Below are 23,272 nucleotides of genomic sequence, written 5' to 3'. Positions count from 1 at the left end.
GTAGACAATGTTCATCCAGGTGCCAGATGGTTTTATTTGTAGTGAAATACACAACAAAAAGACAGTGTAGCATCAGTACTCTCCTGTTGCTTCTACTGTGACTGTGTCCACTATGACTGGGCTAACTTCCTTCAGCAAAGGATTACAGCGCCAGTCACTAACATAACAAACTAATACAACAACACATCTGAAAATAATCTGAGCCCCTAAAATGTCCAGGGTGCCACACCTCTCTGTATTTACACACCTGCTGCTTCAGCCAATCACCTCTCTGTATTTACAGACCTGCTGCTTCAGCCAATCACCTCTCTGTATTTACAGACCTGCTGCTTCAGCCAATCATCTCTGTGTCTCCTACCATGGACGGGGTCTCCAGGGCCCAGCAGCAGGGGTTTCAGGTTCTCCAGGGCTCCAGCTTCACCATTAGCTGCTCCGTCCAGCCTCAGTACCCAGGAGGCTCCTTCCAGCTCACCTTCAGCTCCTCCAACACAGCATACAACTACACCCAGCCAGCTGTCAATCACTCTGCTGATTTCCTGTTTCCTGCTGCAGACCCCGCCCACCAAGGAAGCTACAGCTGTGTTTATGGCGTCTATGTTTTTTCTCATAACTTCTCCTCTGAGAGCCGTCTGCTCTCTCTCACTGTCACAGGTAAGCTGAAGCAGAGTGTGAAGCTCAGTCCAACTGAGACGTCACACTGACTTTGTTTCCATGTGTGATAAAAAGTCATGAGGCAGCCGGAGCGACCCAGCGACCTACAGAGAGCTCAGTCACAATCTGATGAAGGAGCTGTAAACTGTTTCCTTCCCTGCTTCTTTAACATTATTCAACCATAACAACTGTGTTGTAGTGGAAAGTAAAAGTGAAGCCAGATAAGCACTATAATGATAATAAACAGGGTTTACATGATGAACTCAGAGCTTCACTAGCTCTTCACATCTGATTTAACTGCATGTAAAGATGTTGACTGTTAACAATCAGTTGAATCATTTTAAGCAGACAGGAGCTTTAAGGAGAGAATCAGCAGACTTTCATTCATTCTTTCAAAGCAGCTGTGAACACATGAGTGGTTTTTGTTGAACATCATCAGCATACAGAGAGGATCAGATGAACTTATTCTCTAAGAGCTGAATCAACAAGCTGCTTCAGACTTCACTGATTTTAGGAGATTTAACGTCACTAAAGTTTCTGTTTCATGGGAGCTGTTGTCCTCATGATGTCATGTGATCTAATGTGATGACTGAATGTGTCTCATCAGATCCAAAAGGTTTTATCATCAGACTGGTCGTCTTCCTGCTGGTGGCTCTGCTGCTGTCTAACACTGCCATCTATTTCATCCTGAAGGTACTGAACATGTTTGTTTAGAGGACTGGTTGAAATGAAGCACTCAGCCTGTTTATACTGCAGAGAGGAGTGATGCAGTCACTTAGATCTGTGTTGTCATGTCTCTCCAGGCCAGCAGGGGGCAGAAGTCAGACCCACAGGAGAACATTGAGCTGAGTTATTACAACCTGGGTGTTTCCAGAGCTGAAGGAGAGACGGCTGGAGAGGAAGGAGAGCCGGCTGGAGAGGAAGCAGAGCCGGCTGGAGAGGAAGGAGAGCCGACTGGAGAGGAAGGAGAGATGGCTGGAGAGAAAGGAGAGCCGGCTGGAGAGGAAGGAGAGCCGGCTGGAGAGGAAGCAGAGCCGGCTGGAGAGGAAGGAGCTCGGGGAGCAGAGTAGGACCTCCGAGGAGCCACACAAACCCTCTGAAGAAGAAAATCACGTTTGGTTTCATCTCTCCTCTCAGTCTGACAGGTTTTTGCAGCTCAGCACGGCGAGGAATGACCTCCATATTGTTCGATTCCACAGCTTCTGATTTCCATCCAGCACCAACTCTCAGTGCCAAAACAGGAAGTAGTAAGACCTTTATTAAAACCACTAGAAGAAGAGCAAAGAGGAGATCTGATTGGACCATTTGTAACATAATTATCTGTTTATAATTATAGTTTGACAGAATATGAATTTCTCTTGTGAACAGCTGTTACATTTTTACTTAACCCTTTACATACTGTTCATATTCTCTCCTCTCATACTCTTCATATTTTCTCCTCAGTTATTTCTCCTCATAAAAAGTGTTTACACCAAATGTTGAAGCACAGATGTGTTTAGAAAGCATCAATAGTTGATCTGACTGATCAATAAATGTGATTAAACATTGATTCATGTCTCAGAGAGCAGAGAGAGTGTATTTTTTAGCTTTTACATACTAAACAGCTCCTATCACACAATATCATGTCCTATTTTACCTCAGACATGAAAATATAACATAGCAATAATGATGGAAATGTATTTTCTATGTAAAGGTAAAATGAGCAGAGCTTTCTGGAAGTGTGGTGTTTATTGTAGAACCATTAGAGCCATCAGTCTTCACTGCTACATCATAAAAAGAAATCCTCATAACTACTATCTTATTAAAACTATTAACTATTAATTTCACTAAAACACATGGACATAGATACGGAGATAATCTGACCCAGAACAGCCTCAATGGACAAACATTAGTAGCATCTATACAAAAATATGGCGTTTAAAATATTTTCATTTTCGTGCATTTTGGACCACTTTAGCAAAAGTCATTAAATTTCAGAATAGTCAAGAAATCATTTAAAAATCTATCCGCATGTTTGATGAGTTTATATCTTTGTTTCTTCTCTTCCTTTTATAGACTATATACTAATTATTCAGCTTAGATGTGTTATTGAGTTATTGAACTTTTTGAGTTAATGTAACCGAACAAAAGGAAATATTATTTAGTGAAATGAAGTGTTTTATCTTCGTTCTGCTGTTTCCAATAAATAAATGTGATGTTTGACAGAATTGAATGTTTGTTCAGCCTTCATTTATTGTATGTGATCAGGACCGGCCCGTGGCATTAACGGTCTATGCGGTTGTTTAGGGCTACAGCCACTAGGAGGCGCCACACGACCAGTGGGACTTCATATTTTGCCAGCTCTTCACACTGCAGTGCGATATTTTTACATATAAATGATAAACCATCACATTTAAGCCCTTCCCAAACGAGTTAACTCAATACTGATTACGCCTATCACTGCCATATAAATCTCTGTTCACATTATCTTCAGTCTGTGGAACTTTCCTCTTTCCTGAACTGGCTGGATGAATGTCCGCTGGTTGAGAAGCTAACTTCCGGTTAGCTATCTGCTAACTTCAACGAGGCTCTTCAGACTGTCCAGATGTTACCAGACAGATGGATCAATTCTGCTTATAGCGATACGAGTAGTTTCGCGGGAGTTATATGATGTTCAAACTATTTATTTACTGTTTTACTGCCGCAGCAACGAACTCTGTGTAACCATGGTAACTAAGATACACAGTAGGTGTAACCATGGTAACCTAGATACACAGTAGGTAATGCAACGGTAAGGATGTTATAAGGACTATTAAGACTCACAGACCTCATTAGATTAACTTCATCAACTATATAAATGTGATATTTAAACACTTGTGGTGTTTTAATTTTTCATAAATCACTTTTAAATCCAAATGAAGAAGAGAGGAGAGCCTCTGCTGTCCAGGAGGGAGAGTGTGTGTTTCTATCAGCAGCTGCTCTGAACGGCCAAAGAAGAGAAAACTATCACAGTATAAAGGTTTGTTATTGTTTATTGAATCTGATTAAATGAGCTGACTCATTTTCTTGCATATTATTATTTTTAGCTGAAACGTTTAGCATTAACAGCTAACATCAGTAGGACTGTAACCTCATTTATAATTCATAACAGCTAGCTTAACTAGCACCCAATGTTTTCTTGTAACATTAAAGTGGTGGTTTGATTTATTATTTCTATTTATTGTATTATTTTAATTCACCTATCTAACCTTGTGTGTCCAAAATGCCTCTAATAGTTTCAGGCTAACATTAGTTTTCCAGTTATGTTAAATTGTATTTCCATAGATCATATTTGGACATATTTAGATAACTGGACCATTTGAATATTTTGATAAAATTGTATTTGTTGTGTGGTTAATATAAAGGTCTGGAAGATACATGTACTGTTCCTGTGTAATGTCTTCCAGCCTATATTTAAATATGAATAATAATGTATGATCTTTTCTTTGCATTATTTAAATATTTTAGAGAAGCTTCTACTGCAGCAGGAGCATCTAGCTCATCAGCTGCTGCAGAGGGAACATGGTCAGAGACTTCAGGCTCATCTCCTCCCTCCATTACACACATTTAATACACTTTGCTTTTCAAATAAAGTCAGAGAGCTGTTGTTAATTCATGTTCCATCTCTAGTGTGTGTGTTCATGTTGGTTCAGTTATGAGCAGCGTGTATGGAAGTAAATCTGTGCCATCTGCTTTTGAATTTGAATTTTTAGCACTGAATTGTTTTGCATCGAATTTCAAACACTCAATCTTTTTTTCATTGAAATCAGACTTTGAATTTTAAAAGCCGTTGAATTTCAAGAACTGATTTTTTTTTCCTCTGAATTTTCTGGAAAAAAAAATTCAATGCGACATTTATTTTTTTTACACTGAATTTTTGAAGACATTGAATTTTTTTACACTGAATTTTTGAAGGCATTGAATTTTGTTACACTGAATTTTTTTAAACATTAGAAAAAATTCAGAGGAAAAAAAATTCAGTGCTAAAAATTCAAATTCAAAAGCAGATGGCACAGATTTACTTCCATAAGCGTGTGTAGTTTGGTGCTTATGTCTCAAGTGTTTTGGGGCCACAAACAGAATTTTGTTTAGGGCCACCAAAATCCTGCCTGAGGAAACCTCTGAGGAGAGAGGAGCTGTCACGTAAGATGCACAGCCTGTTATATTATATTATATTATATTATATTTAGGGCTGTCAGCATTAAGACGTTAAATGCGATTAGATTTAATGAAATCCATAACGCGTTAATGTTGCAAGCCTTTTTGTCCCTTCTACTCCCCCGTAGACGGCTCCTCTAGCTGTAGCGCTATGCTTTGAAGTGGCCTCCTGCAGTAAACCTACCGCGCTGATGGAAAGTAAGAGAGCTACTGGACTTTTGAACGGCTTGTTTAACTTTAAAACACTTCCAGACGCTTCAGTTGACAAGTCAAAAGTAAAATGCAACCTGTGTCAAACGGAGTTTAACTACCACCGGAGTACGTGGAGTTTGAGTTAGCACCTCCACGCTAAACACCCAGGTGCAGCCAAGCCAGCCTCAGCTCCACCAAAGGACCATTTTGGAGTGTGGGAGTCGCAGCAGAGCCGTGATTGATTCCCAGTTAAGACACTCTGGTAAGAAATGCTTTACATTATGGGCTTAAAACTGCCTTCAAATGGAAAATAACAGGATTTTAAACATGCAATTCAAAACGCCATTAATCAAGATTAACTATGGAAATTCTGCGATTAATCACGATTAAAAAATTAATCGTTTGACAGCCCTAATTATAATATATTATATTATATTAAAGGCTGGATTAGCCCCCCTGCTTCCTGAATCAGGCCCCTGGTCTGCCTACACTTCATCAAACCAAGAGCTGAAATATTGCTGCACTCATAAATCACAAGACAATGATACAGTGGATGAAATCATCTGAAGGCAGTGTATGGATGAAGATGATGGTAATATTAGTGTTCACTAAAAACCATCCAAGCAGACAGCACAGCAGTTATTACTGATACATGTGACAACAAAAATGAGAGGTTTCAAAATAAGAGTCAGTAAGTGAGTGAGGCAACTTCACACACTGTAAAAGCCAACATAGGGCCATGCTAATAAATATAGTACACAACATAAATGGGTACCCCCGTTCTGCACATAAAGAAATATTTATTTTCTAAATGATCACCATTAAAACTCAAAGGAACAACAACAATGTGTTATGTTTGATCATGTTCATCATTTTCAGGTTTTAATGGATCAAGCTGAAGTCATATTAATGCCAGAGTAATACATCCTGTGTTCTGTGTTACTGTATTATAATATGCATTTTATAATCAGGATCAAATAATGAATGATGATGATAAAAAGCTGGATGATCAGGACAATGCTCACTTCAGAACCGCATCAGATCGTTTCCTTACCAGCTTTGAACGCCACACACCACTCACATCAAATCTACAGTGTTAGATCAACAGATAGTAAGAGGTTGTTCTTCTGGGCAGAGCTAAATTAATCTCATTGCTGCATAAGCTTGTGTTTCGGGACCGTTACAAACCTGTTTAATGACTGCGATGAGTCTAAGGGTCCCATCTTGCGTTGTCTAAATGGCAAATGCACTTGCACCAGTCTGTGCACCTATGGGCGTGTTGGTCAGGCGCATTGGTGGCGCGCTACTGACCCAAAAGCAGGTCTAAAGTCACTGGCGCACATGTCACTGTTATTTAAGGGAGCATCATCAAGAGTCCAATATGCTCCACGCAGATGGTCGAGTGGTTAGAGCCATATACGCAGCCGACCCTGGTTTGAATCCTGATCGGAGGTCCTTTGCTGCATGTCACCCCCCCTCTCTCTCCCATGTTTCCTGTCTGTCTACTGCTTAATGTTAACCCTCCTGTTGTGCTCAGGTCAAGGAAGGAAGAAAGGAAGGAAGGAAGGAAGGAAGGAAGGAATGAATAAAATGAGAAAGGAACAAAGGAAAGGAGGAAAGAGGAAGGAAGGAAGTGGGAAAAGAAGGAAATGAGGAAGGAACGAAGGAAGGGAGGAAAGGAGGAAAGAAAGAAGGAAGGAAGGAAGGGAGGAAAGGAGGAAAGAAGGAAGGAAGGAAGGGAGGAAAAGAGGGAGGAAGGAAGGAAGGAAGGAAATGAGGAAGGAAGGGAGGAAAGAGGAAGGAAGTGAGAAAGAAGGAGAGAAGGAAGGAAGGAAGGGAGGAAGGGAGGAAAGGAGGAAAGAAGGAAGGAAGGGAGGGAGGAAAAGAGGAAGGAAGGAAGGAAGGAAGGAAATGAGGAAGGAAGGAAGGAAGGGAGGAAAGAGGAAGAAAGTGAGAAAGAAGGAGAGAAGGAAGGAAGGGAGGAAAGGAGGAAAGAAGGAAGGAAGGAAGGGAGGAAAAGAGGGAGGAAGGAAGGAAGGAAGGAAGGGAGGAAAGAGGAAGGAAGTGAGGAAGAAGGAGAGAAGGAAGGAAGGAAGGAAGGGAGGAAAGGAGGAAAGGAGGAAAGAAGGAAGGAAGGAAGGAAGGGAGGAAAAGAGGGAGGAAGGAAGGAAGGAAGGAAGAGAGGAAGGAAGGAAGGAACAGTCAAAAGAGATAGGGTCAATTTGACCCGGGAGCACAGCAGGAGGATTAAGCAATGTCTTGATGTTAAAGGAAGAATGTAAGTTTTATTTTGTTTATTTTGTTAAAATAAAATAAAAATCAAATGATATTTTGTAAATGTAGAAAAACTGTTGTAGTGATTTTGAAAAAAAGAAAGATGAGATGTGTAATGATGATTTTCCAGGCTTTGTGGTTACAGGGCCTGTTCCTCTTCGGCCTGTCAGAGTTTGATGATTTGTTTTGTTTTTATTGATAATTAAATGTTGTGGTATTACTGTTATTGTTATTATTTTATTAGCATTTTATTTGTTTTGGTTCAGAAAAGAAAGAAAAGAGTTAAGCGAACCAGCTGTGGGATAGAGAAACCACAAACAGGATTCATTGAACCAAAATAGAACAAAATAGGAATAAATAGTTTTAATAAACTGTGGCGGCCGCTTCAGTGTTAGTAATTTTGCTTACTTTTTCTTTACACAAACATTTTCAGATAAATACATAACACATGGTCTTTTGCTTTCACAAATTACAATTTATTTTATTAGACAGGTTTTGTTTTCTACTTTGGGTTCAACTTGCTTAACATTCTGTCTTTTGGTCTTTTTGTTGTGGGTAATTAATTTCTTTGTTCTCCTGAGCTCTTGGCAAAGGGTGGGAAAGGGAACCTCCTATGGCCCGCCCACAGGAAGTGGGAAGCAGCCATCTTGAAGATGGAGAAAATGGGAAGGCTGGAAAAACACCAGCACCTAAAGTTTCTGTTTGATTTGTCAATGGACTATTTATTTGAAATATTATATATATATATGTGGTAGATAGTTACCACTTCGTTAATTTAGTTTAATATAGATGATTTGAGGATTTAATTGTTGGTCAGTGTCCCCCTTATGTGTCTGTATTGGACTAGTCCACTTGTATATAAGTGTATATTTCATTTGTTTATTAGGTTAGTTTTGATTGTGTTGCCTTACGTTGGAGGCTTAGTTTCCTTATTGTTTATTTGACCTCGGGTTCTTGGGCCCTTATTCTAGTTATTTGATAATTACTTGTAAACTTTTTGGATTTTTGGTCTACTTTAATTAAAAATGTTTCCTTTTTACACCGGTCTACCTGTTTGGTCCATGACAATTGGTGGCAGTGGTGGGATCATTCAGTTAGGACACTGGTGATTTGATTGAGAGGGCCAAACAGACAATGAGGGTGAAGAGTGTGGAGCTGCTGCTGATGCAGCTGGCATTGAGGGTGAAGAGAACAGGGAGCCTACACTCTCAGATCTGGTAAATGTTCTTCGGGCCCAGATGGTGCAGCAGAAGGCCCGAGAGGCCCAATGGGATAAAGATTTTACACGGCAGGACTAAAGATTTAAGGCCCTACAACATCAGTTTAGCCTCCTTCAGTTGGAGGTAGAGGCACGAACTTCTCCCAGCCAAAGGCCGACACCTGGAGAGGACTCAGGAGGACGCAGGCTATGCTGCGCATCCACCAGAAAATCCCCAGCCAGGTGACTCCTTTTATGTTACCTCTCGCTGTGTTATAAAACCAAAATTGCAAAAAATGACAGATGAAGATGACATTGAACACTTTCTAATCACTTTTGAACGCATAGCACTGACCTGCAGGTGGCCAACATCAGACTGGGCTTTCCACCTGATTCCATTGTTAACAGGAAAGGCTAGAAGTGCTTATGTACATATGAATGTTGAGAAATCAATGAATTATGATCATGTTAAGTCTGCTATCTTCCAAAACTATGACATCAACAAGGAAACGCAACGTCAGCAGTTTCACTCTCTGCATGTGGAGCCAGAGGAGACAGCCAAGGAACTGATCACATACAATAAATGAAGGCTGAACAAACATTTAATTCTGTCAAACATCACATTTATTTATTGGAAACAGCAGAACAAAGATAAAACACTTCATTTCACTAAATAATATTTCCTTTTGTTCGGTTACATTAACTCAAAAAGTCCAATAACTCAATAACACATCTAAGCTGAATAATTATTATATAGTCTATAAAAGGAAGAGAAGAAACAAAGATATAAACTCATCAAACATGCGGATAGATTTTTAAATGATTTCTTGACTCAACATTTATCCAGATGAGATCATAAAACTCTGGATTCATGTAAATATTCAATTCTTACATTCTGTCAAATTTGACCCGTTTTGACATTTAACAGCTTGTAAAAACACTGCAAATGTCTTTTATTCTGAAATTTGATGACTTTTGCTAAAATGGTCCAAAATGCACGAAAATGAAAATATTTTAAACGCCATATTTTTGTATAGATGCTACTAATGTTTGTCCATTGAGGCTGTTCTGGGTCAGATTATCTCCGTATCTATGTCCATGTGTTTTAGTGAAATGAATAGTTAATAGTTTTAATAAGATAGTAGTTATGAGGATGTCTTTTTATGATGTAGCAGTGAAGACTGATGACTCTAATGGTTCTACAATAAACCCCACACTTCCAGAAAGCTCTGCTCATTTTACCTTTACATATAAAATACATTTACATCATTATTGCTATGTTATATTTTCATGTCTGAGGTAAAAAAGGACATGATATTGTGTGATAGGAGCTGTTAAGCTTTTTATGAGGAGAACAAACTGTGAGGAGAGAATATGAACAGTATGTAAAGGGTTAAGTAAAAATGTTAAAGCTGTTCACACAAGCGATTAATATTCTGTCAAACTATAATTATATACAGATAATTATGTTACAAATGGTCCAATCAGATCTCCTCTCTGCTCTTCTTCTAGTGGTTTTAAGGTCTTACTACTTCCTGTTTTGGCACTGAGCGTTGGTGCTGGATGGAAATCAGAAGCTGTGGAATCGATCAATATGGACGTCATTCCTCGCCGTGCTGAGCTGCAAAAACCTGTCAGACTGAGAGGAGAGATGAAACCAAACGTGATTTTCTTCTTCAGAGGGTTTGTGTGGCTCCTCGGAGGTCCTACTCTGCTCCCCGAGCTCCTTCCTCTCCAGCCGGCTCTCCTTCCTCTCCAGTCGGCTCTCCTTCCTCTCCAGCCGGCTCTCCTTCCTCTCCAGCCGGCTCTCCTTCCTCTCCAGTCGGTTCTCCTTCAGCTCTGGAAACACCCAGGTTATAATAATCCAGCTCAATGTTTTCCTGTGGGTCTGACTTCTGCCCCCTGCTGGCCTGGAGAGACATGACAACACAGATCTAAGTGACTGCATCACTCTCTCTGCAGTATAAACAGGCTGAGTGCTTCATTTCAACCAGTCCTCTAAACAAACATGTTCAGTACCTTCAGGATGAAATAGACGGCAGTGTTAGACAGCAGCAGAGCCACCAGCAGGACGACGACCAGTCTGATGATAAAACCTTTTGGATCTGATGAGACACATTCAGTCATCACATTAGATCACATGACATCATGAGGACAACAGCTCCCATCAAACAGAAACTTTAGTGACGTTAAATCTCCTAAAATCAGTGAAGCCTGAAGCAGCTTGTTGATTCAGCTCTTAGAGAATAAGTTCATCTGATCCTCTCTGTATGCTGAAGATGTTCAACAAAAACCACTCATGTGTTCACAGCTGCTTTGAAAGAATGAATGAAAGTCTGCTGATTCTCTCCTTAAAGCTCCTGTCTGCTTAAAATGATTCAACTGATTGTTAACAGTCAACATCTTTACATGCAGTTAAATCAGATGTGATCCTGGTGAAGCTCTGAGTTCATCATGTAAACCCTGTTTATTGTGTGGGAGCTGCAAAGCTCCCACACTATATTATCTTCGCTCTTTATATATTTATTTATTTATTATTATTTCGCCGTTTTTCGTAGCGTAACTAGTCCTACACGATTTGTCATATCAACTTTGTTTCAATGTCAAATTGTACATATCCATAAGGAGATGTGTGCTATTACTTTTCATATCTCTAACATATTCCATTGATTTTATATAATTTTTTAAAACATTAAAATTTATAATGGAAAGTCAATGGGAGCGATGTTTGAAAGCTCATATCTCAAGAAGTAAAAGTGCTAAAGTGTTCAAACTTCAACTACAGGTGGCCCATGAGCAAATGCTTCACATATTGTAAAGAATGATCTGTAGCGCCACCATGTGGTCAGTTATTACATGTTTTACATTTTGGCTTATAACTCATGAACCGTAAGGCGTATTCAAACAATCTTTGTACAGTGTGTTCCTTGGATGGTACCAAGTAGACTGATATAGGCCACGCCCATTTGCGTCTAGAAAATTTTTCCGCCATTTTGATTGTTTTGAAAAATACATTTTTTACTACTTTTGGCAAATTTTTCATCCAATCTTCACCAAACTTGGTACACAACATGTTTAGAGGACCCCGAACACAGCTATTATCTTCGTTTTTTGGTAACCCTTACCGTTTGTCCGTAATTGGTTAGCAAACGTTTGGGGGCGTGGCATGATGCATTTAACGATCAATAACTCTTCAATGCTGATTCGGATCGCCACAAAATTTGATAATCTTGTACACATGGTGGCACTGTACCATTATGTAAAATTTGATACAATTTTACCAAATGGGGGCGCTACTGTAATATTATAACACAATATTCCTACAGTTCTGTTGTCTTCAATGAAATGAAACTTGGTACATTAGTTCTCCATGTCAATGTGTACGATATAGTGAAACATGGAGCCAATAGCCCCACCTTGTGGCCATTAGTGAAACACCAACATATGACTTATAAAGTTCCATATCTTTTAATGTCAACCTTCTATAATGACAGCAGAATTGTACAGATGGGGATATTGAACACCTTTGTGGTATTTAATGAAACTTCACCTGTAGGTGGCGCCACAAAATGTTGAATAATTGCTGCTCCAACAGAAATCTGCAGTGAAGGTAGCAATAACAGGAATGGTGGCAGCGGCTGCATCTGGCAGTTTGCGAGGGATGCGTCTGCCAGTTTGCAGCTCCCACACGCAATTTCTTATGAAATTGCTAAATTTTCTAGTTTATTATTTCGCCGTTTTTCGTAGCGTAACTAGTCCTACACGATTTGTCATATCAACTTCGTTTCAATGTCAAATTGTACATATCCATAAGGAGATGTGTGCTATTACTTTTCATATCTCTAACATATTCCATTGATTTTATATAATTTTTTAAAACATTAAAATTTATAATGGAAAGTCAATGGGAGCGATGTTTGAAAGCTCATATCTCAAGAAGTAAAAGTGCTAAAGTGTTCAAACTTCAACTACAGGTGGCCCATGAGCAAATGCTTCACACATTGTAAAGAATGATCTGTAGCGCCACCATGTGGTCAGTTATTACATGTTTTACATTTTGGCTTATAACTCATGAACCGTAAGGCGTATTCAAACAATCTTTGCACAGTGTGTTCCTTGGATGGTACCAAGTAGACTGATATAGGCCACGCCCATTTGCGTCTAGAAAATGTTTCCGCCATTTTGATTTTTTTGAAAAATACATTTTTTACTACTTTTGGCACATTTTTCCAATCTTCATCAAACTTGGTACACAACATGTTTAGAGGACCCCGAACACAGCTATTATCTTCATTTTTTGGTAACCCTTACCGTTTGTCCGTAATTGGTTAGCAAACTTTTGGGGGCGTGGCCTGATGCATTTAACAATCAATAACTCTTCAATGCTGATTCGGATCGCCACAAAATTTGATAATCTTGTACACATGGTGGCACTGTACCATTATGTAAAATTTGATACAATTTTACCAAATGGGGGCGCTACTGTAATATTATAACACAATTTTCCTACAGTTCTGTTGTCTTCAATGAAATGAAACTTGGTACATTAGTTCTCCATGTCAATGTGTACGATATAGTGAAACATGGAGCCAATAGCCCCACCTTGTGGCCATTAGTGAAACACCAACATATGACTTATTAAGTTCCATATCTTTTAATGTCAACCTTCTATGATGACAGCAGAATTGTACAGATGGGGATATTGAACACCTTTGTGGTATTTAATGAAACTTCACCTGTAGGTGGCGCCACAAAATGTTGAATAATTGCTGCTCCAACAGAAATCTGCAGTGAAGGTAGCAATAACAGGAATGGTGGCAGCGGCTGCATCTGGCAGTTTGCGAGGGATGCGTCTGCCAGTTTGCAGCTCCCACACGCAATTTCTTATGAAATTCCTAAATTTTCTAGTTATCATTATAGTGCTTATCTGGCTTCACTTTTACTTTCCACTACAACACAGTTGTTATGGTTGAATAATGTTAAAGAAGTCGGGAAGGAAACAGTTTACAGCTCCTTCATCAGATTGTGACTCAGCTCTCTGTAGGTTGCTGGGTCGCTCTGGCTGCTCGTGACTTTTTATCAAACATGGAAACAAAGTCAGTGTGACGTCTCAGTTGGACTGAGCTTCACACTCTGCTTCAGCTTACCTGTGACAGTGACAGAGAGCAGACGGCTCTCAGAGGAGAAGTTATGAGAAAAAACAAAGACGCCATAAACACAGCTATAGCTTCCTTGGTGGGTGGGGTCTGCAGCAGGAAACAGGAAGTCAGCGGAGTGACTGACAGCTGGCTGGGTGTAGTTGTATGCTGTGTTGGAGGAGGTGAAGGTGAGCTGGAAGGAGCCTCCTGGGTACTGAGGCTGGACGGAGCAGCTGATGGTGAAATTGGAGCCCTGGAGAACCTGAAACCCCTGCTGCTGGGCCCCGGTGACCCCGTCCATGGTAGGAGACACAGAGATGATTGGCTGAAGCAGCAGGTCTGTAAATACAGAGAGGTGATTGGCTGAAGCAGCAGGTCTGTAAATACAGAGAGGTGATTGGCTGAAGCAGCAGGTCTGTAAATACAGAGAGGTGATTGGCTGAAGCAGCAGGTCTGTAAATACAGAGAGGTGTGGCACCCTGGACATTTTAGGGGCTCAGATTATTTTCAGATGTGTTGTTGTATTAGTTTGTTATGTTAGTGACTGGCGCTGTGATCCTTTGCTGAAGGAAGTTAGCCCAGTCATAGTGGACACAGTCACAGTAGAAGCAACAGGAGAGTACTGATGCTAGACTGTCTTTTTGTTGTGTATTTCACTACAAATAAAACCATCTGGCACCTGGATGAACATTGTCTACATTCAGTGTGGAACAAGATGATGAATCCTTCTTCTTCTGTGAGAAGCTGAATGTTGTTTTCTCCTCATTTGTTTGTTGAGATAAATGAACGTTGATCACTGAGAGATGATCACACAGCACAGAGAACTCCTCAGATCAGACAGAAAACAGCTGCAGTTTGATTCATCTGAGACCATCAACATGTTAATAAGACATTCATACAACACTGCATACACAATAGTTTCCTACAGAAATGATTGGAAGATATTTAACCTGTTAGCAAACTGTTGCTTCTTTGTTCAGACACAGACCAACAACTATATTCATTTGTGATGTAGTTGTTTGTAAGGTGGATGTGACTGAGCTGGCTCAGGAGAACTGCAGAGTGTGTGAGTGAACCACAGCAGGTTGATTAAAGGTTCAGATTGTTTCAGTTTGAATCAATGAGCCTCCAGGAACAAGCTAACTTCTCTACCCTTTAGGAAGCCGTCATCCTCCATAAGTTTACAGTTCAGTTCAATGGAAACCACCAACTATCACTGTGACAGAGGAAGGAGAGTATTACTGTCAGAGATGATGTCACTGATGGACTTACCTGAGCAGGTGAGCTCCACCATGGAGGAGGAGAAGGGAAGTAATAATGCACATTCCCTCAGTGCAGATCCAGACTGAAGACAGTCAGGTCTGATGAACCATAAAGGTCTGTCTGAGGACTCATCTCTGCTTCCTGTTGAAACAGCAGAGCCACAGTCCAATTCTCTGCAGGCAACAGCTGCTTCTTTCATCGTCCAGTAAGAGTATTTCACTGGTCTCCACTCTCCCCGTTTCAGCTCCAGTGTACCTGCACAGCGACTGGCTCCTCCCACCAACCTGACAGGCTCTGAACAGAAACAAGAGAGTCATCAGTAAAAGAATAAAGTAAGTTTCATTAGAACAGAAACAAGAGAGTCATCAGTAAAAGAATAAAGTGAGTTTCATTAGAACAGAAATGAAGACAAATCAAAGCTGCAGCTCCTCTTCTACCTGAGCAGGTGAGTCCAACAGCTTTACCAGGTGAGCAGGTTCTTCTAGCTGAGTCTGATCTTCTACAGTCCAGGAGAGCAGACTCATGGCCTCCACACTGGAACTCTTTGGTCCACATTGGAGCCTCCACTTCTCCATAGAGCGCCCCCTGGAGGACTGAAGGAGCCCCACAGCCAAGCTCCCTACAGACCACCTCTGCATCCTGCTGGTCAAAGTCAGCTTCACACACTGAGGACCACGACTGCTCAGACTTCACCTCCAGTCTGCCTGAACACAGACTAGTCCCATTCACCAGCCTGACAGAGTCTGGAGAGAGAGAGAGGATTTAATATTTAATACTGATCTTTATTTACCACCTTATATATCATGACACATATAAAACATCTCAGGAGGTCCCCTCCTGGAGCTGTGGAGTCTCTGGTAGCCGGGCCTCGGCCTCTGGACAGGAATTGATGAGATTTTATTGTTACCAATGCAATAATCTATTCTTCTAGTTGGTCCAGTTCTTCATTGATTCTCTTATCAATTCCTGATCAAATGTTTTGTGTGGAAAGAAATTGTCCTACACAAGTTTCAGGGACAACAAAACAGTTTGATTGTCTCCACTGTTAATCAATGATGTTGCATGCTGATGAATATGTTGGTAAGATAAATAACATGCAAATAATGCACAGCTAACAGTTCATTACTTAAATAATGAATTTGAAAGCATCTAACAGTCTCCTGTCTCTATGAACAGCAGTGCCAATCACATGCTGCTTGTTCCAGCTGTGTCAGTGTAATGGTTATAAGAATGCTGTAATTCTGAATGAATGAATGGAAACAATATGAGTTAAAACTAGTGGTGGGCCGTTATAGGCTTTAACGTGCTGCATTAATGTGAGACTCTTATTGGGAGATTTAAAAAATATCGTCGTTAATCTATTCTTAAATTTGGGTTGGGAGCTGGGTCTATACTAGGCAAGCTATGATGACTTTCTTTTTTTTTAAGATTTTGTTGGCATAGACGCCTTTATTTATCAGTAGATAGACAGGAAACATGGGAGAGAGAGAGGGGGGGGGGGTGACATGCAGCAAAGGACCTCCGATCGGGATTCGAACCAGTGTCGGCTGCGTATATGGTATGCGCTCTAACCACTCGACCACCTGCGCGCCCAAGCTATGATGACTTTCACCTTGATATTGTAACGTCCCTGTAGGAGCCATAATGCATAGTTAAAAACCTAGATGGTAATTTATATTTCTAAGTTTATTTAATTTATAGGACTGCATGTTATTCTGCCACCTGCTGGTCAACAGTGTTAATATAAGGTAGATGACGTCACAGACCGCCTCAGTCTAGATGAGAGCGGCGAGCTGGAGACAGTTTTTCTACGGAAAGAAAGGAAAGAACGGAAAGAACGGAAAGAACAGAAAGTAAAAGGAAGAAATGGATGTATATTGTTTGTTTATTTTTCACAAGTAAACCTTTTTTGAAAACAAGAAAACGCCTAATTCTTTCCAGTACGAATACCTCCCCTCACCCTCTCATGTGGCTTTTGAAAGTCAGAAGGAAAGTCACGACATTAGTAGAAAAACTACTCTGTGAGGATTAACAAGACGGAGCCGCGGGTGCGCAACGAGCTCGTTAACTCGCCACCGGAGGACATCCAGGTGACGCCCGACGCACGGCTTGGAGACCAGACGCAACACGACATCATGGTATGTGCTTGATGCTATGAAACCTCCGAAAAAGAATGAAAACATGACTTTTAAAGTCGGATCTGAATGAACATGGATGGTGAAGTTGCAGTCAATGAAGCTCGCCTCGCAGTGGAAGCGCCACACGCAATTAGGATAACTCGTCTTTTATGAAAGCCTTTGAAGTTTGTGCATCTTTCAGAAGTTGTGTTGCACACGTTTGGATGTGTAAAGTGGACATTCTTTACTCATTTGCACACAATTTATGCACTGCTTTGCTGAAGAATGGCCGAGAAAAAGGAGTTAATTGATGCGGCAGAAGTGGAAAAAAAGAGACCAATTAAGCTGACGGAGAGGGCGCTAGAGGATAAGCTGCACAGACTCATTGGATTCAGAAGAGCTGTTTTAGCCAAGATCACTGGTAAGACAAGAGAAATTGAAAATTTGATGAGTGAGGATGACAATCTGCAAAAAGTGCAAAAGTTCATGGACAATGATTTTCGTTCTCTGATCACTGAGTTTGAAGATGTTACTTACCAAGTATGGAATCTTCTGCCAGAGGAAGAGAAGAATGCAGATAAAACCAGTTGGGTTGACCCTAAGATGCAAACAATCACTGAGTTTGCTAAAAATGTTGAAAAATGGATGGATGCTGTGCATAAAAGCAAAAAGGAAAAAGAACATTTGTCAGCTGTTGATGCAAATGATGACGTGACTCCTGAAGATAGTGCATCACAAGTGTCGGTTAAACCGTCAGGGAAAAAGAGTTCACTTTTGGGACGCACATCTGTCACATCCTCCAGAACATCATCAGCTCGTGCTGCTGAAGAAGCAAAGTTAGCTGGACTTGTAGAACGTGCTGCAGTTTTGAGTCAAAAGCAAGAGCTTGAGATGGAAGAAGCACGCATCAGAGCCAAGCTGGAAAAATTGAATTTAGAAGCAGCTATTGCAGAGAAACGAGCTACAGTAAAAGTTTTAAAGGAGTATGAGAGATCTGAAGATGGCATGAATAGCTATGTCCGCTCACATGTAACAAGTGGAGTCCAACGAAAGAAAAGTGAAAGGAGACCATCTTCACTCACAAACCAGCCTGCAGCTGAAATGAAGATTCCTTCCAGACTGTTTCACACGGAGCCACAGGTTGGTAGGACAAGACACACGGACAACACTGACAGACAAGAGCGTGACAAAAACAGTGATGGCATTCTCCAAGTAATGCAAAAACAGAATATGATCACAGAGATGTTGGTTACTCAACAGAAACAAGCTCAGCTACCAATTAAAGATGTTGCAGTGTTCAGAGGTGATCCACTTACCTACAGATCGTTTATTAGAGCCTTTGAACAGGCTATTGAACAGAGAACTGATAATGATCAAGACAAGCTGTATTATTTGCAACAGTACACTGCAGGAGAACCACAAGAGCTGGTGCGAAGCTGCGAACATATGCCACCGCGCAGAGGGTTCACAGAAGCAAAGTGACTGCTTCAGAAGCATTATGGTGATGAGCTAATGATAGCCAGTGCTTACATCAACAAAGCTTTGAAGTGGCCACAGATCAGATCTGAAGACGGAAAATCACTCAATGCATATGCTGTGTTTTTGACTGGTTGCCGTAATACAATGGAAGATGTCGAGTTTATGGAGGAGATGGATAACCCGACAAATATGAAAATAGTGGTATCCAAACTGCCATATAAGATGAAAGAAAAATGGCGGAACGTGGCATATGAGATCCTGGAAAAGAGAGGATTCAGAGCAAGATTTGCTGACTTGGTTATGTTCATCGACCGTCAAGCAAAAATAGCAATGGATCCACTGTTTGGAGACCTCCAAGACAGTCGCACATCCGCTTCAGGAAAAAACAAAGAAAAGGAGAAACCTTTTACCAGAAGTGGACAGAAAGGAAGTACTTTTGCCACTAACATGTCTGTGGAGAAGAAAAAGACAGATGCAATGGTAAGACCGACCACCTCCTTTAAAGCAGCAAATGCCTTTGAAACACCGTGTCTCTTCTGCCACAAGAATCACATGTTTGAATTCTGCATAAAGTTTAAAGAGCTAACCCACAAAGATCGTGTTGATTTTTTGAAGATGAAGGGGTTGTGTTTTGGATGCTTGACACCAGGCCATCTTAGCAAGACCTGCAAGAAAAGAATGGTGTGCAAGCAGTGCTCACAGAGACACCCAGACATTCTTCATGTGGACAAAGAAGGCAAAGAGAGTACAAATACGTCAACGAAAGATGATAACACTACAAGTGACGAGATCTCAGGCGCTCAGAAGTCTACAGCTCAAGAAATAGTTGGCTATACTGGGGCCGGAGAAGTTGACTGTTTGTTGTCTATTGTTCCAGTGAAAGTGCGGTCTCGGAAAGGTGGAAAGTCTATCGAGACATACGCCTTCATGGACCCTGGCAGCACCGCCACTTTCTGTACACAGGAGCTGCAAAGGAAACTGAACATAAAGGGAAAGTCAACTCAAATCCTGTTGAGCACGATGAGTCAAGACAAACCGGATGGACAAAAGCTGATGAACAGTTGCATGCTCTCAGACCTGGAAGTATGTGGGTTGGAAAACACAGAATATCTACATTTTCCAAAGGTTTTCACACATAACAACATTCCTGTTCAGAGAGAAAACATCCCCAGACAACAACATCTGAAAAAATGGCCATATCTGAGTGAAGTGAACTTGCCACACATTGATGCCAATGTGGATCTGCTTATAGGAGCCAACAACTCGAAGGCAATGGAACCATGGCATGTAATTAACAGTCAAGATGATGGACCATATGCCATTAAAACAGTTCTGGGTTGGATGGTTTGTGGACCTGTAAACAGTGAGAGCAAATCCATGGAGAATACACCTCACTACAGTGTGAACAGAGTCTCCGTGGCAGAAATAGAACAGCTACTGGTCCAGCAATATAACACAGACTTTCCTGAACGTTGCTACGACGACAAGGAAGAGTTGTCTCAGGAGGACAAACAGTTTATGCTGGCAGTGCAAAGAACAACAAAATATGAAGATGGACATTACTGTGTGGGTCTCCCTTTAAAGTGTGACACTGTGAAAATGCCCAACAACCGCTGTATAGCAGAACAGCGAGCTGCTAGTATAAAAAGAAAACTACAGAAAAATGAAGTTTTTCTTGAAGACTACAAGGGGTTCATGCACAGTCTACTCGACAAGGGCTATGCTGTTGAAGTCCCTCAGGAGCAGCTTAACCAGAATGACAACAAAGTCTGGTATGTCCCTCACCATGGGGTCTATCACCCCAAGAAAAAGAAGATTCGTGTGGTCTTTGACTGCACCGCCACGTATCAAGAAGTATCCCTGAATGGTGCATTACTGCAAGGCCCTGACCTCACCAACTCGCTTATTGGTGTCTTAGTCAGATTCCGTGAAGAGCCAATAGCGATGATGGCTGATATAGAATCAATGTTCTATCAGGTGAGAGTTCCTGAAGCAGATGCCAACCTGCTGAGATTTTTGTGGTGGCCGGAGGGCAACCTGCAAGCACCATTGAAGGAGTATCGCATGGTGGTCCACCTGTTCGGTGCTACCTCCTCCCCTAGTGTTGCTTGTTATGCTCTGCGTAGAACAGCCGAAGATAGAAAAGACACAGCTGCTCCAGAAGTTGTTGAAACAGTTCAACATAATTTTTATATGGACGATTGTTTAACATCTGTGAGATCAGAAGAAAAAGCTGTTGCCTTGGTAAAGAACCTGCGAGACCTGTGTGCAGAAGGAGGTTTTAACCTGACAAAATGGGTGAGCAACAGCAGAAAGGTTCTATCATCCATTCCTGAAGAACACCGAACCAGTGAGCTTAAAGATCTTGATCTCACTCATGATGCTCTGCCCGTTGAAAGAGCTCTCGGTGTACATTGGTGCACAGAAGATGATTCATTCACCTACAGGATCCAGCTACAGGACAAGCCAATGACCAGAAGAGGAATTCTGTCCGTCGTAAACTCCATCTACGACCCTCTTGGCTTCCTGGCGCCAGTGGTGCTTCCTGCTAAGCTTCTGTTGAGAGATCTGTGCAAAGAAAAGCAAGGATGGGATGAAGTAGTAAGTGGATGGAAAGTTGATCAGTGGTGTAAGTGGTTGGAAGATCTCACTCACCTCTCAGACTTCAGCATACACCGATGTGTTAAGCCCCTGGATTTTGGAGAAACATCAGAAGCACGGCTGCATCATTTCACTGATGCAAGTGAAATCGCCTATGGCGTAGTGTCTTATCTTGTGCTAGTGAATCATCAGGGAAGAATCCATTGTGCTTTTGTGTTTGGAAAGTCTAGAGTTGGACCACTTAAACAAATCACAATTCCAAGACTCGAGTTAACTGCAGCGGTCATTGCAGTTAAAGTGGACAAGATGCTGCGAGAGGAAATGCAAATTCCACTTCAGCCATCTCTTTTTTGGACGGACAGTACAACGGTCCTTAGATACATCAACAATGAAACAGCTCACTTCAAGACCTTTGTGGCAAACAGGATTACTCTCATACGAGAAGCGACCAAACCACAACAGTGGCGATACATCAGAACGTCAGAAAATCCTGCTGACCAGGCCACAAGAGGAATGAAAGTGAAGAGCTTGATCCAAGGAGAAACATGGATAAAAGGGCCACAGTTTCTGTTACAGCCAGAGAGTGAATGGCCAGAGAGACTGGACAATGTAAGTCAAAGCCTGCAAAATGATCCGGAAGTGAAAACCATCACAGCGAATGTCATCAGTGCTGAAGAAAAGTCTGATCCTGTGAACAAATTGCTCCAGTATTATTCCAGCTGGGACAGACTGAAAAGAGCAGTTACATGGCTTCTGAGAGTTAAAGGAACATTGATACACCTGAAAGAGAAACGAAAAGAGTTGCAACACTCTATTCAGCAGACAGAAAAGGATCCTGAGAAACAGAAATTGTTTGTGCATCAAAACATGAACAATTACAAATCTGTCATGGAAAAGAAAACATTAACCTTGGATGAGCTGATGGCTGCAGAATCAGAAATCATCAGACACAGTCAAAACCAATGGTTTCCTGAAGAAGTGAATGCTCTTCAAAATAAGTTGCCTGTGAAGAGAAATAGTCAGCTATACAAGCTTGACCCGGTTTGGAATGAGAACATCCTGAGAGTAGGAGGCCGGTTGAGCAGCTCTGCTATGCCACAGGATGCAAAACATCCAGTTATTCTCTCAAAACACTCCAGAGCTGCCACTCTGATCCTGCAAGATGTTCACAGAAAAATTGGTCATTGTGGACGCAATTATATGATGTCACAACTAAGACAAAGATTTTGGATACCTCAAGTATCCTCGGCCATCAGGAAACTCATATGAGAGTGTACAGTCTGCAGGAGACTACGAGGTCAAGTTGGAGAGCAAAAAATGGCAAATCTCCCGAAGGATCGTCTTTTGCCAGACAAACCGCCTTTCACGAATGTAGGCGTTGATTACTTCGGACCTTTTGATGTGAAACGGGGCCGGGGAACTGTCAAACGCTATGGTGTAATGTTTACATGCCTCACCATTAGGGCAGTACACATAGAAGTAGCAGACAGTCTTGATACCAGCTCTTACATCAACGCTTTGCGCCGTTTCATAAGTAGAAGAGGCCAGATTGAAATAATGCGCTCTGATAACGGCACAAATTTTGTTGGTGCAGAAAAGGAACTAAGAGAAGCTATCAAAAACTTGGACCAGACAAACATTGAAAAGACTATGCAGAAGAAGGGCATAAAATGGATCTTCAACAGCCCTGCCGCCTCTCATCAAGGAGGAGTTTGGGAGCGGCAAATCCGCACTGTACGGAAAATCCTTGCTGCTTTGGTGAAAGAACAGACTCTCACAGATGACAGTCTTCAAACCCTCATGTGTGAGGTGGAAAATATCATAAATAATCGGCCAATCACAAGCATTTCTGATGATCCAAATGATATTGAACCCTTGACACCTAATCATTTGCTACTGATGAAAGTGCAGCCCAGTATGCCACTGGGAACATTCAACAAAGATGATCAGTATGCCAGAAGACGATGGAGGCAAGTGCAATATCTTGCCGACCTGTTTTGGACAAGGTGGACTCGTGAATATCTGCCTCTCCTCCAAGAACGCCAGAAGTGGTCGCAGTTGAGGAGAAACTTCAAACCTGGAGATGTGGTGTTACTCGTCGACAGTTCAGCTCCACGTAACACATGGATAATGGGAAGGATTCTCCAAACCATGCCTGATGCCAGTGGAACAGTTCGCCGAGT

At 41.4% G+C, this 23,272-nt stretch overlaps 2 protein-coding genes across 2 annotated transcripts in view; one reads left to right on the top strand and one right to left on the bottom strand.

Annotated features, from left to right (window-relative positions):
- The window catches only part of LOC128360051 (scavenger receptor cysteine-rich type 1 protein M130-like), a 69,558-nt gene extending 68,857 nt beyond the window's left edge, over positions 1-701 (top strand). Inside the window, exon 16 of the mRNA XM_053320364.1 lies at positions 322-701. Coding sequence (XP_053176339.1) covers positions 322-701 — 380 coding nt within the window. The remainder of the gene's footprint in view (positions 1-321) is intronic.
- Positions 702-9,877: 9,176 nt separating this feature from the next.
- LOC128360911 (scavenger receptor cysteine-rich type 1 protein M130-like) overlaps positions 9,878-23,272 on the bottom strand; it is a 40,191-nt gene continuing 26,796 nt past the window's right edge. The window contains exons 10-14 of the mRNA XM_053321466.1: positions 15,330-15,635; positions 14,902-15,186; positions 13,639-13,968; positions 10,511-10,596; positions 9,878-10,401 (exon numbers count right to left, since the gene is read on the bottom strand). Of these exons, the coding sequence (XP_053177441.1) occupies positions 10,198-10,401; positions 10,511-10,596; positions 13,639-13,968; positions 14,902-15,186; positions 15,330-15,635 (1,211 nt within the window). The 3' untranslated portion in view covers positions 9,878-10,197. The remainder of the gene's footprint in view (positions 10,402-10,510; positions 10,597-13,638; positions 13,969-14,901; positions 15,187-15,329; positions 15,636-23,272) is intronic.

This window comes from Scomber japonicus, chromosome 6 (genome assembly GCF_027409825.1).
Source record: "Scomber japonicus isolate fScoJap1 chromosome 6, fScoJap1.pri, whole genome shotgun sequence".
NCBI classification, from domain to species: Eukaryota; Metazoa; Chordata; class Actinopteri; order Scombriformes; family Scombridae; genus Scomber; species Scomber japonicus.
Note: the sequence above shows the minus strand (reverse complement) of the source record. Positions and strands in the feature narration are given on the sequence as shown.